The 13028-nt window shown below is 36.5% G+C and overlaps 1 protein-coding gene across 3 annotated transcripts in view; it reads left to right on the plus strand.

The window, feature by feature from the left end:
- NKAIN2 (sodium/potassium transporting ATPase interacting 2) overlaps positions 1–12700 on the plus strand; it is a gene marked incomplete at its 3' end in the record, with an annotated part of 590593 nt that extends 577893 nt beyond the window's left edge. For 2 of the 3 annotated variants that reach the window (XM_084514224.1, XM_084514226.1), the window contains exons 6-7: positions 4305–4386; positions 9631–12700. In XM_084514224.1, the coding sequence (XP_084370350.1) occupies positions 4305–4386; positions 9631–9640 (92 nt within the window). Of the gene's footprint in view, positions 1–4304; positions 4391–9630 lie in introns of those variants that run through there. The other variant, XM_084514225.1, reaches the window with a different exon arrangement.
- Positions 12701–13028: the final 328 nt, after the last annotated feature.

Below are 13028 nucleotides of genomic sequence, written 5' to 3' on the forward strand. Positions count from 1 at the left end.
TTCCTCTCTTCTAAATCCTATATCCTTTAAAAACTAGCCTGCACTGATTTTTGCTTTCCTACTAAAATGCAAGGAAAGCTGTAACATCAGTAACAGTTCTACACACATATGTCCTAACTGACTATTTGGGTTCACATCCTAAGCTCATATCATTGCTTCAATGAAGCCGCCGAAGGTTTGAAAATATATAGCAGCTGAAAACCTGATTCTTTTTGCTTCTGTATTTATATCTCACAGAGGAAATTTTCTACTAGGAGAATAGTATCCAGTCCTGTTTGTTTGTTTGTTTGTTTTCTTCTGTTTCTTTCCTTATGCTTTTTACAGGAAAATATTACTGCTTTTATTTCACAGTTTCCTTCCTTTTCATCTTTCTGTTGATTTAATCAATTTCAGTGTTTTTCAATGATAGCTTTTCAGAGTTCCTTTTCCCATATGCACACCCATGCTAAAGAGGTCTTTTCTGTGCACATATATCCTAATTTACTGATCCTTTTACACATTGCAATCTTCCAGAAATCAAAAATGAGAAAACCATTTGTGTTTCCCGTCTTGTCCTGATATGCAACAAAGACAGTGGAGACTGGGACTGTGAACAGAGGTTAAAACTTCACAACCCTGAGGGTGCTTAGTAATAGAAAATATGTTCCTATTTTGAACCATATGTACTGTTTGTGTTACAGTTATAACCACCATCATATGCCTTACAAGCCCCTTAACACCACCAAAGGAAGAAAACAGACTGAATTTCTTATAACATTTTTCACAAACAAATAGTACTGTTATTATCCTATTTAAGTCCAGCTAGAAAAATAAGCATCTCAGCACCCAGTTATTCAAATGAATGGGATTCTGTGATTGTTTGTATATGTACATGTGATTTTACTGGAGAAAGACACAATAAAAGAGCCACTTCTTATAACAGTGACAAGTAAGATGAATGTGAAATAGAATAGTCAAAAAATGTGTTTGATGGATAAGGTTAATGATGGAAGCCTCTGTAGTGATTCCGCTAATGAGCCTTGCTTTATTCATCTCATGTTACTGCTGCCAGGAATGTATCAGTTGTACAACACTTCTAGTGACCTTTCAGGCACAGCCAGGATAAAATGCCTGCAGAAAGGGCAGCATTTTGCATGCTTTAAGAAACTAGCTCAGAGTCTACAGGGAGCTTTTAGCACAGTCTGGGCACCTCAGGCTTTGCAGTGCTAACTGAGAAACGGCCACCATGAAGAAAACTTGCTATAAAGAAATTGCTAAAACACTCTTGCATTGGAATTCACATCCTGTTACTTACCTTTGCCTACCTTGGAAAGTTTGTTGTTGAATGTAAGAAGCCATTGCATGTCTCTAGCAAGGTCTCAATAGTATCTTCTGCCCTACCATAATTTGGTTACACAAGTGGGAGCTTCCACTGTCAGCTTACCACAAGAAAGTCTCTTCAAGCTTGTCTTTGTCACTCAACAGTCTGCTGTGTTAACACTTGGTATTTACTTGTACAACAGGGCAAAGATGAATGCATGCAAGATATTCAGTGTGAATCTTTCTCTCATGCCCACAGAAACTTGTTTTGCTTAGAGAAATCTTTTTTCTTAAAACAGTGGTTTAGTTTTCTGAAAACAACCCTAGAAGAATACTTAAGACCTTTTACCCCATGACTACAAAACAGAGTATCTATGCTTGCAGCCTTCTAATAATGATTTAATGGTTTACTGGTTGCTTGAAGGGTCTTGGGAAGTACACAAGAAATACAAAGCAGGACAAATGTATATAGGCAAAGGAACAGGGATTGACACCAATGAGATAATCTTTCCATCACACATATATTTTGACTTGTCAGAGGTCAAGAGTGCGAAAAATAGGAAAACTAGGGGGAAAAAAATAGCTACAGAAACGACATGCCCATTCTTTTTGCTGCAGCCATTCTTTTTGAGATTTTTTATATTTCATCCCAGCTTAGCACTTCACTCAACAACATTCATATTGTCAGTTTTTCATTCTCTGCCTATAGATTTTGTGTACTTCCAAAGATATAACAAAATTGTAATAAAGGTGTTTGTTATGTTTTGTTTTGTTTTGTTTTCTGATTGTTATGGGCAGTGAATAAATAGGAAGCTACAAATTGTATTTATCTTGATTTTAGCAAGATTTTAACCCTTTGAGATATTTGCTCTGTCTGGCAAGCAAGCCAGAGAAGCACTGCTCAGATGCAGTCATTATAAGTTGGGTGCAGAATCATTTAAAATTGTGTTCAAAATTTAGTTATCAGCTAGCTGGGATGACATTTCAGATGGGATCCCAATGGGACTTTGGCTAGTGAAAAATTATCTACATTATTTGTGTTAACTGCAAGGGTGTTACATTTTGTTACAGCAAGGGTAAAACATTTATGAAAAAATTCAGATGAAATCAAACTGAGAGGGCTTTGGGCACTTGTGCAGGTAAGATCAGAACCCTGAATGATCTCGAGAAGTGGCCTGAAATCAATTGTTCCTGTTAGTCCTGATTTGTGCACCACAGTGTAAGAAAAATATAAATAGACTGAAGAAGGATCGAGAGAGAAAATCTAGAGGCTTGGAAAACATGGGCTGCAAGTAAAAATAGAAAAGAAAAAAAAAAAAAAAGAAAAAAGTTGTGCTTAAATCTGGAAAAGATGGATGGCATGAAAATACTTTTTGAAAATATTAAAAGCAGTTATAAAAGAAAAAAAAATGATTCATTTGTCATCATATCCATTGGAAGAAAAAGTCCAAAAGTAGAAAAGGAGTTAATTTGCAGGAAATTACATTTAAATTAGACATTAGGAATTTAGGTTCATGGAAAGGCAACACAAAGAGACTATAGAACTTCCTTCATTACTGATGTCAAGGATTAATTTAGTAAAACATCATTCTGGTACAGAGGTATACTTAATCCTGCCACAGAGCACAGAATCAGCTGAATGACTTCTGCACAGGTCGTTCTGGCCAGGGCGAAAAGTAGATAACAGGTTAAACATGCCTATGGTTGCAATGGAAGCATACAGTGGTGCTCCAGCCTTGTATTTTGGTGGCTCTTTGCTTGTGAGCAAGCGGTGGGCTAAGGGTAGGACTACAAAAACTTGATTTCATAACATCTGGACATCATGCAAAGGCAAATGTCCAGTGTGGCAGATATTGAGGAGTATTATTTTGCTTTGTGCAAAATAATCTCATAAATGCAAATTTTAAGGGTACGCACCACTGTGAAAGTTCTTAATCCAAGGGTTATAAATCTACTTTTTGTGACTTTTATGTGAATGTTACTATGTTTATATCCACAAGAAGCTATCTTCTATCAAATATTTCTTTTTTTCTTTGCTCGTTTGTTTTAATGTACAGAAAGCCCATCTGTCAGTACCAGAGCCCAGACTTGTGAAGAATATACTTCTATATCTGAACTCTCTGGCCCTTTTCTTTCAAATCAAAGTCAGACTCACATCTGATATGTGAGAGACAATATTTCAGGGATGAGAGTTGCTGATAAATAAGCCAATAGTCAGGTCTCCTGGTGCAAAGGAAGCAAAGGGTGTGCTTTTACCTGTGTAAAGAGAGTGTTATATCAGAGAAACAGGGGGCTCAGAGTCAGATGAGATTGAATTGCCCTGGAAATTGTTTAAAATAAACATGAGAAGACCATTGGGAACTGCTAGTGTTGTGAATTAATAAATAACAACCACCCTGCAACCTTCCTACAGACCTCCAGTGCCTTGAGAGAAATGCTGCTTTCCTTAGATCTGTGCAGTCTCATCTCTGAAGCTCAGATAAATTGTTCCAACTTTCTGTGCATTGCAACCCGAATGTCAAAGCAGGGAATCAGAGAAAATTCTGTCTCTCAAACAGTCAGATCAATGTGCTTCCTCCTCTACATCTCTGAACCACAGTATGTCAGCAAGCCAGATACAGTAATGACAGTCAGTATTCACACCAATAAATGAATGATTTACAGCATTTGTAATACCTAAACAGCATGTTGTTTTGTACTCATCAGGAGGTCTACATGAAAAAGAGTGATATGTGGCTCTTTCTGATAGACAGATAGCTTGTATAAATCACTTATTGTCTTTCTGTGATTTTAAATTTATTTTCATTTAAAAGCTTAAAAAGGGACTTTGCCTTTCTCCATTTTTTTACCCTTTTTATGTATCTCCACAATTGGCTGGTCTTGTTTTAATAGATTATTAGGGGGTCCATCAAAAATAGTCTTTGTTGGGTGTCTCTTGAATGATAATGCCGATCACTCACTTCTGAAAAGATATTTCTAATGAAAGCAATTTGCCCATTTTTCAGTTGATTTCATAGGTGGATTTGACTCTTACGGCTATCAAGGCCCACAGAAGACATCTCATCTACAGCTACAGCCCATGTATATGTAAGTATTTAACTCCTGAGATATTCTACAGAGTGGCAGGCTGATATTAAAGGATCATTAAGCTGAAAGATGATGTGACTTAAAAATTCAGAATAGGCAGAAGCCTTTTTGATAGACTGAATTCAGGCTACACTTAATCACCAACATTGCTCTTCTATTGCATGATAATGATTTCTTACAGCAAGATACAATGTGTCACAGTTGTTTAAATAACTCTTAGCTCTCACCTGATTTTACCCCATTTTCATTCAAGCAGATTCCACTCCAAGGCAATGAGAATTTGGTTTAGTAAGAACTAGTCAAAGCTGACAGAACTTGGATGCCGAAAAGTGCTTTCTATTAAGATTTATCAATAATTAAGCAACTTGATAATTTACTGGATGTATTTAGCATTAGTGTTTACTTGGACAGGTATCTGTTCACTGAAGCACCTCTGTACCCCATTTCTAGTCTCCATGAAGGAAAGGGAAGGAAAAGGAAGGAAAGGAAATTGACAACATGCTGTTTTCAAAACCAGTTTAAATATTGTTTTTAAAACCAGTTTGAATAGAAGAGAGTATATTATCTATCCAATAAGAGTGACAGTTCCATCCACTGCCTAGAAGTGCAGTCAGACACATAATAAATCTCAGCACATAGACACAACTGGAGTACATTCACACTGGAGCTCACACCCAGCCATAGACTGGTCCAGAAATAATCATTTCCAAATATTTCTTGTGCCACTGCCGGCTGCAATTCAGAACAGCCCTGACTGCCTAGATAAATCATACCTCACAGCCTTTTGAATTCTCTTTTACTTACCCTCACTAGCTGACATAACAAAAGTACAGCAAGTAACAGCTCACAAGGCCACGGCATTTAGTTTTTTCCTTTGTTACCCTTCTAACCATTTATTTTGAGGAAAAGTACTAAATACAGGCAAACAATATCCGTCCCAACACGTTCCATACACCCTTGAATGTAATTTCATTTATGCTGCTTAGTGGAAGTCTGCTAATGGATTGGTAGCTTTCTGCATGAAACTGCCATTTATTACTTTATCAGCAGTACAATCAATTCTGTGGTAGTGCTTAGGATTGGGCCCTTTGGGAGCTTTGCTAGGAGCTTTTTAATAATCTCAAATTACAATAGTGCATGTCTCCAGTGCCATCTTAACTTCAGTTTCCCATCTGTCTATGCTCAAGTAAAGATTTTTCACCTGCACTTTTGGCATAGTACTGTGCATTTAGAAAATGTTATTTCCTTCCTAGTACTATGTGTGGCTCATAGGTACTTAGAGCAATTCTAATCCTATTTCATTCTCGGTATACCATACCTTGTCATCAACATATGGAGCCTTCTAGCTGAGATATTATCCCATTCTCTTTATGATCTCAGTGTTTCTTCCAGAAGAGCAGATTACATTTACTAAGAATCTTCATACTGATGGAAAAGAAAACTAGACCTGTGGAAAGAAGGAAATATTTTTAAGCTTGTAACTGAGATGAAGAGATGTATGATGAATCCATGTAAACCATGTTCTGCTTTATTTTAGTGCTGCATTCTCACTGATATATAGGTGATTTTGCTGTCTTTACTGAGAGACAGAAATCTGTATGTAAGTAGACATTTGTCCAATCAACCCACAAAAGTATTGCCGTGTCCCAGCAGCAGTCAAAGACACTGCATGTTTCCCTCTGACTATATAGTATTTGACAAGGTTTTCTAGAATCACTATAGCTTGTCCTTAAGAGGCTTTTATAGCATTTAGTAATACCTTTCTGTTATTTACATCTGAGGCACACTAGGAACACATGCATATGTATTTGCACTGTAGTTGCTCCATAAATGTAGGCAGGCCATTAGTCAGTGGAGTGACAAATTCGAATGTCAAATTAATCAAGCCGTTGTTTGATCTGCTGGTAACTCTATTTACAGCAATAAAACATATTGGAAATCAAAACACACTGATAAGATAACAGCAGGCTATGCTAGATGTTGTAAAGCATTATTTGTTGGGTGGAAAATTTGGTTCCTTAGGGATCATGTCCACCAAAGAACATTAGCCTTAGCCTCCGTAGTATTCAAGGATAAGAAAAAAAAATAAGCACTTTACATTACTCTCTGGCCAATGTCACCTGGACTTTATAATGTTCAGCATCCCTTGGGGATGAGTAAAATATAAGAATCATTTGACATAGAAAGGCAGAGGATGGAATGGGAAAGACCTTCTCTTTTATGGAGTTCATTGCCACACTCTCAAGAGGATATAATCACATCCATCCAGGATACAACTATATCCCTACATATCCATATTGCTATACCCATATAACTATTTCCATAAATTTATCAACTACTACAAAAGAGCTTTGAATCCTAAGGCAGTGGAGGATATATTAAACATCATCACAAAAAAAAAAAAAAAAGTTGTAAAGACAACTTGTGACCACCTTTGCATGCTCTACTATTCAGGCTCACAGCAAGTGTAACTCATGTGAAGCTCTGGTTTATAGGAGAAATAGGAGATAGCTTATTTTATATCAGCTGGCTACTAACTACTGTCAAAAACACAATAACACTTCTTTCTTTTATCTATGGTATAGGCCAGCATGTTAGGAATGGAAAGTGAAGGAGAACAAATGACCTCAGCTTTGAAGAACTTGCCAAAACAATATCAGCTTATAATGATTATACAGATTCTGACAAAATGCAAATTTCAACATGTATTTCACTAATAAATGTAGAGAACAACTTCCCATTATTCACTATATCATTTCATATGCAGAAACAATACAAAGACATATAGTGTTGTGTCATCATCCTAATACTGCTTGCAGACATGAATTGATTTAGCAGATTACAATGTCACAATCCCATCAAGACAAAATTTTATTTCAATTCAAGCCAGACAGATTTACATCTAAGTGATTTAAATCAATTTGAACTGTTTTATATATGCACAGTTTAATTACTATCCTGAAGGAATGCTGACTTTAGTAATTGCTAACTATTAATATGTACTGTTTTGCAACCAGAGCGTTTTCCTGTTGTGACAAAGTTAGTACTTCATTTTGTTAATTTGGAGGTTATACTGAATCTACACAAACTTACTCGTACAATCAAATAATTATAATGATTTATTCAGGCTCTTCATTTTTACATTTCTATTGTGTCAGGACTACTTTAACCAAATAATTATTACTTTTTATTTGTGATATCTATCAAGCTCTACTTATAAGAACATTCAAACCCAATTTAAATGCACACAGTACATTCATATGGAGTTTCATCAGTTATGCAAAACTACCATAAATTAATAAGATAGGGAAAAAAAAATCTTGATTCACAGAAAAGGAAGCATTATCTGTAGACAGTGAATTAAGGTAGCTATCTCTGGCTACTCTTTCCATAAATAGTCTAATGTTATTAGATTCAGACTCTCTTTATTTCTTTTCTCTATAGTTTAGGCTTTGTCTTCCAATCACAACTCTCCTTATCAACTCTCCCAACTTAAAATTTAATTTAAACCAGCTTATTTTTTAACAGAAAAATATATTCAACTTAAAATTATGTTTTAAATAGAAAACTGGTGTTTAGGAGAAGGATTCTTATCATGACTTAACTGGCTTTTTTTTATTATTTAAGTGCCAACAGTGTACTTTATGCTGTACAAGCCAAGAAGCCTGTCCAGTCCCTTCAAAATGAATATGCATTTTAACGGGACAGAAAAGCTGCTCATATACCTCCTCGCAGTGTGGCCTCAGCTGATGTCCTAAAAAGCAGCTTCCCAGCATTCTGTGCTGGAGATGCCAGTGCTCATCTCCAGACAATGGGACAAGAACACAATAAGATGACGGAAATCAATTGTCAAGAGAGAATTCATCTCTCAGAAGGTGACCAAGGAAGGTGACTAAACAGTCTATGGCACTGATTCTTCACACATAGAAAAATGCGGTTATGGTTGTGGAACATTGCTGCACTGCATGATCACAGTACAGAGGAGGGAGAGGAGAGAGTTTTTTCTATCTTTGTTTGTTTGTTTGTTTCACAATAAGTCTGTTCACTTAAGAAAAAAGAAGTAAAGCAAAAAAAAAAAAAAAAAAAAAAAAAAGCATGCATGTCTGATGCTGTGTCTGATGCTGATGCCTAATGCACTGGAGAAATTGCTCAAAAGCAGTTTAGTCCTGAAGTGAAGCTTGCACTCCCTTGTGTGCTGTGAAGTCTGAGAATCCTTTCACTTTATATATATATACATATATATATACACGTATATATAAATATAGAAGCATACTATACATACATAGAAACACATAGTTATGTACATTCATACCCCTACATATGTGCATGTAACTATATATACATATGCCTACCTATGTGTATTCTGCTACTTGAACCTTGCTTATGACAGTTTCTATGGGATTAAACATTTCTCCAAATGTGGAAAGGATTTTGAGTCAACAACTTGGGAACAGAGTTGTGGGGGTGCTAATACATTTGCCTTAATATTTGTTCCCGTCTTTTCTCTCTGTTGTATTTACTTATGCATTATGTTTGTGACGGCCTCCTAGCCTAAAGCTGTAGGTAACTGTCCAGATAATTTAGCATAAATTTAACTGAACATACCAACTTGTTATCATTTATGTTAAATTAAAATTATATATATATACATGTATATATATAAAGGGAAGGAGAAAAGAAACATAAGCAAAACACAATACCTGGCACCTAGAAACTAGGACACTTAATTACCAAGACAGTCAGCAAGTTCATGCAGTGCAAATCTGCTGTGTTACTGTCTCCTTGAGCTGTACTCCAAGAATTCAGACTCATGTTGGTGGAATCCAGATATCATGGGCAACATATTATTTGAATAAATCACCAGTTAAGTCATGATTAGTAACCAACAAGATCTTGTCTGTATTACACTATGAAAGATGGAGTTACAGAACTTGGGTTAAAGCACAGTAGTCTTTAGATTGACAGGGGTTAGCTGACTGTAATTGTATATTACTCCTGCTTGCAGTATGGTTTAGAATGGTTTGGAAAACCTGTGCTGACTTATCTGATGATGTTCCAAAGGGAGAGAAGTGATCATCTCAGCAAATGCCTTCTCTCTTCTGTTCTCTTTAACCCATGCACTGCTGAGCTGTTACTGGTCAGTGGCTTACTCTTGCTTGCAAATGGGTACCAGAGCAGTAGGGCAGTGATCACATATGTTTCTGGTGGATTATATGCATCTTTCTTTTCCTTTCTTTCTTCTAGGTCAAAGTAACATGGAGACTACTCAACGTGGGCTGGAGGACCTGTCAAAGAAACTGTTTTGAGATTGCCCCTTTGTTCTTCAAAGAGCAAAAAAAATCCATTTTTTGTGCTAAAAAAAAATAATAAATAAATAAAAATTAAAAAGGCTGATTGAACAATGAGACAAAAAAAAAAAAAAAAAAAAAAAAAAAAAAAAAGATATACATTCAGCCCTCTTTCTAACAGGTACTAAGGAGATGCCCCAGACCCTTACTTTGGACGTCCTGCCTCCCAGCACCAGAGGGCCAGAGCAGATGGCGTCTCCGCACCCCAGCCACCATCAGAGGGGCCCATTTGGATTAAGACATGAACCCAGACAATTTGGTGCTTTGGAGCCCCCTCCACACTCCTGGCTACATCAAGTCTCATCAGTCAACATAAAACTAAAAATACCAGGATGACCTTGCAACAGAAGTCAATAGACAGCACGTTGTTTGCCCTGAAGGCTGTACAGTTCATACTTGCCTTAACCCAACTGCATTGCACATCAGAGAAACTCAGTGCAAGCTTTCTGAAGTAACGTCCTTTAGGCTCAACACGCTGCTGTTAATTCTGAACAATTTCTAAGTCAGTGGTTTTCTTTTTTTCGTTTTGTTTTGTTTTCATGTCAGGGAATAAGGCTCTGTTGCTCCATGGCTCCAGAGTGACCAAGTAGAAAACTGCCAGCTATCAGAAAAGTGCTTTACTTTTGAGGTTCCACAGTGGTCAAGAAACACACAATTTATAATGGTTAAATGAAAAAGACAAAAAAAAAAAAAAGAAAGAAAATAGATCTTTTGGGGGGTCAGGGTGGGGAAAGGGGTAACATAAACTAATAATTGAACCTACTGGAAATAAGCAGCAGAAACAGTGCTTCTTAATCCCGCTGTTTTTATTTATCGCACTGTAGGTGCTTTTATAGCTATCTCTAAATGTCTTTTACTAACTACAGAGACATCTGCAAATTTCTATAAACAAAGGCCAACTGAATATGTACTAGCTATGTTTACTCTTTTATATCTAATTTCAACTGAAAATTCTCTGTAAGTGAGCTTTTTTTTCTAATTGCACCATAAGGGAACTATATATATATTTTTTTGGTTTTGGCTGGGGAGGGCAGGGAGGGACTAGTTGAGTTGAAGAAACATTGGAGACCTTTTTGTGGTATATTTGGGGGATCTGTTGTGTGTTAGAACGTGTATTTTATCTTCCTGTATTATTGTGGCTGAAAAAAACTGTGCTGTTACGTAGTTGGCAACAAGATGCCTTTGGGAATTTTGCTAGTAGGTCAATGTGTATATGAAATACTCTGAACTCCTAGGAACATATGTTTTGTTCTAACTCTGATCTGTATTTTCAAGCACTTAGGTGGCTTTCATTAGAAGAAACCAATATTTTGCTCAGGCTTTTCAGGAACTTGGATTGTCATTGTTTTTTTGCTCAGACTCTGCACAAGCAAAGGCACACACCTACCACACCTGAGGTGGCCATGTAGCTGTTGAGGGCAAGAGGAAAAGGTCAGCACTTGGAAAGGCTTAAGCTATCCCCAGGTGAATCCCTTTTCCTTGTTCATCAAACCCTCATATCCGCATGGCTTCTGAGCTCCCACAGCCCACACACTAACTCCACTCATCCATCCCTATACAAACCAGTGCCCTTTGCTGTGTCTGCATGGATGTAAAGTGTCACAAACCAACACTCTGGACAATGACAGAGGAACAGGCATTCATCAGTGAAGATATGGGACACATTCAAGAATTATACTTACATTTATTCAGTGAGATTTTATATATATGTGTGTGTGCGTGTGTGTGTGTGTATGTTTATGTAATACACAGGAATAACTATTGGCAGGGGCTGCATAATCCAGGGAGGACTCCAGCCCAAGATCCTGCTCATGATTTCCTGCATGAATTAGGCAAATCACTTAGGCCTGATCCAGTAGAGTACTTGTTGGATCTCAAGTTCAAATTTTCATACTTGGGCACCTGAAATTCTGAGCTCATTCTGGGTAGATCTGCTTTCACTTCCTGGAAAATCACGCAGCTTCCAAGTGCCAGACTGAAATTTCCCATAACCTGATGAATTTTGAAAGTTTCTACTTTTATGTAATATTTAATAGAGCAGTTGTATCATATTAAACACAATGTAGAGATTTAAATGGAATGAAAATGGCACAGCAGGGTATTTTAGCTTTCCCTGTATGAAAGTGAGTCAAAATCATGTTTCTCTAAGAATTTTTAACATGAAAAGAAAGCAGTTTAGGCACTTAGGCAATGTTCCAGTTTTCAGAAGATAATTTTTCATACCTTTCACTGACATCCCACAGAATGGCAACTACTGGTAGTTAGCAGGTTTAGAAGTCAGACAATTTAATGAAACATCTACACATAGTTTTTAGGCCTCATTTTAATTTAATAAAAGAAATGGCCTTAATTTCTCCGTGTCTTAGTCTTCCCATCTTTAAAAAGGGAATAATATGTGCCTCACAGGTTTTGTGAGAGGTATAAATTGTTCATGTTTGTAAAGTGCTTAGGAAATAGGAAGCACATTTAATAATTAAGTATTAAAATGATAAATGCATATTCATATATTACATATAGGGTAGATATACACACACACATACATACAGCATACATATATATATGTCTATATGAAGTTGATATTCATAACCCTGCTTAAGTTGCAGTTAGAGCACCACCATTAAAAAGAAATTAGGACTGTTGACTACTAAACTAAATGATTAGTGGACAGATCTCTTCTGGAAGCAGTTTAGAGCACAGTAATGTGAGAATATCTGGATGACATTTTTGATTTGTACAGCTGTATCCTCCTCAAAATCCAGTAAAGAATGTTATTTTTCTAGACTGGGCTTTTGTTATAAACTTAAATATTCAGAAGGTAAGAGATACAATCCAAATGTGTCTTTTTTTTCTTTTCTTTTTGGCATTTGTTAATTCTGAATGTATTTTTAACAAAAGTGATTTTTTTGACTTACTAGTGTAATTTGCATTTTAAAAAATAAATGGAAATAATATAGGTTTCCAAGCTATCCATGGCCCCCTGCTGCTATTCACAACTTATAGGAAACTAAAGATTACTGTTACCAGCTGAGCAACAATGTGGGATAAAAAATCCTGTTACTTTTACATGATGACAGTCCTGGTCTGTGCAGTGTACAGATGTGACACCACTGAATAGAAAGTGCCAGGTCATGACACCATTTTAACTCAGTCATAGGTAGCATGCATTTTCATTATCACTGACACTAAAAGGTTTCTTTACAAGGCTAACTGCAATAGACTCTTTCCTTAGAAAGCAGCTTTTTTTTTTGCGCACTCATCAGGAATTTTAAGCCTATGATAGGTTTACAGTTGCCA

This window comes from Aythya ferina (assembly GCF_964211825.1).
Source record: "Aythya ferina genome assembly, chromosome: 3".
NCBI lineage: Eukaryota > Metazoa > Chordata > Aves > Anseriformes > Anatidae > Aythya > Aythya ferina.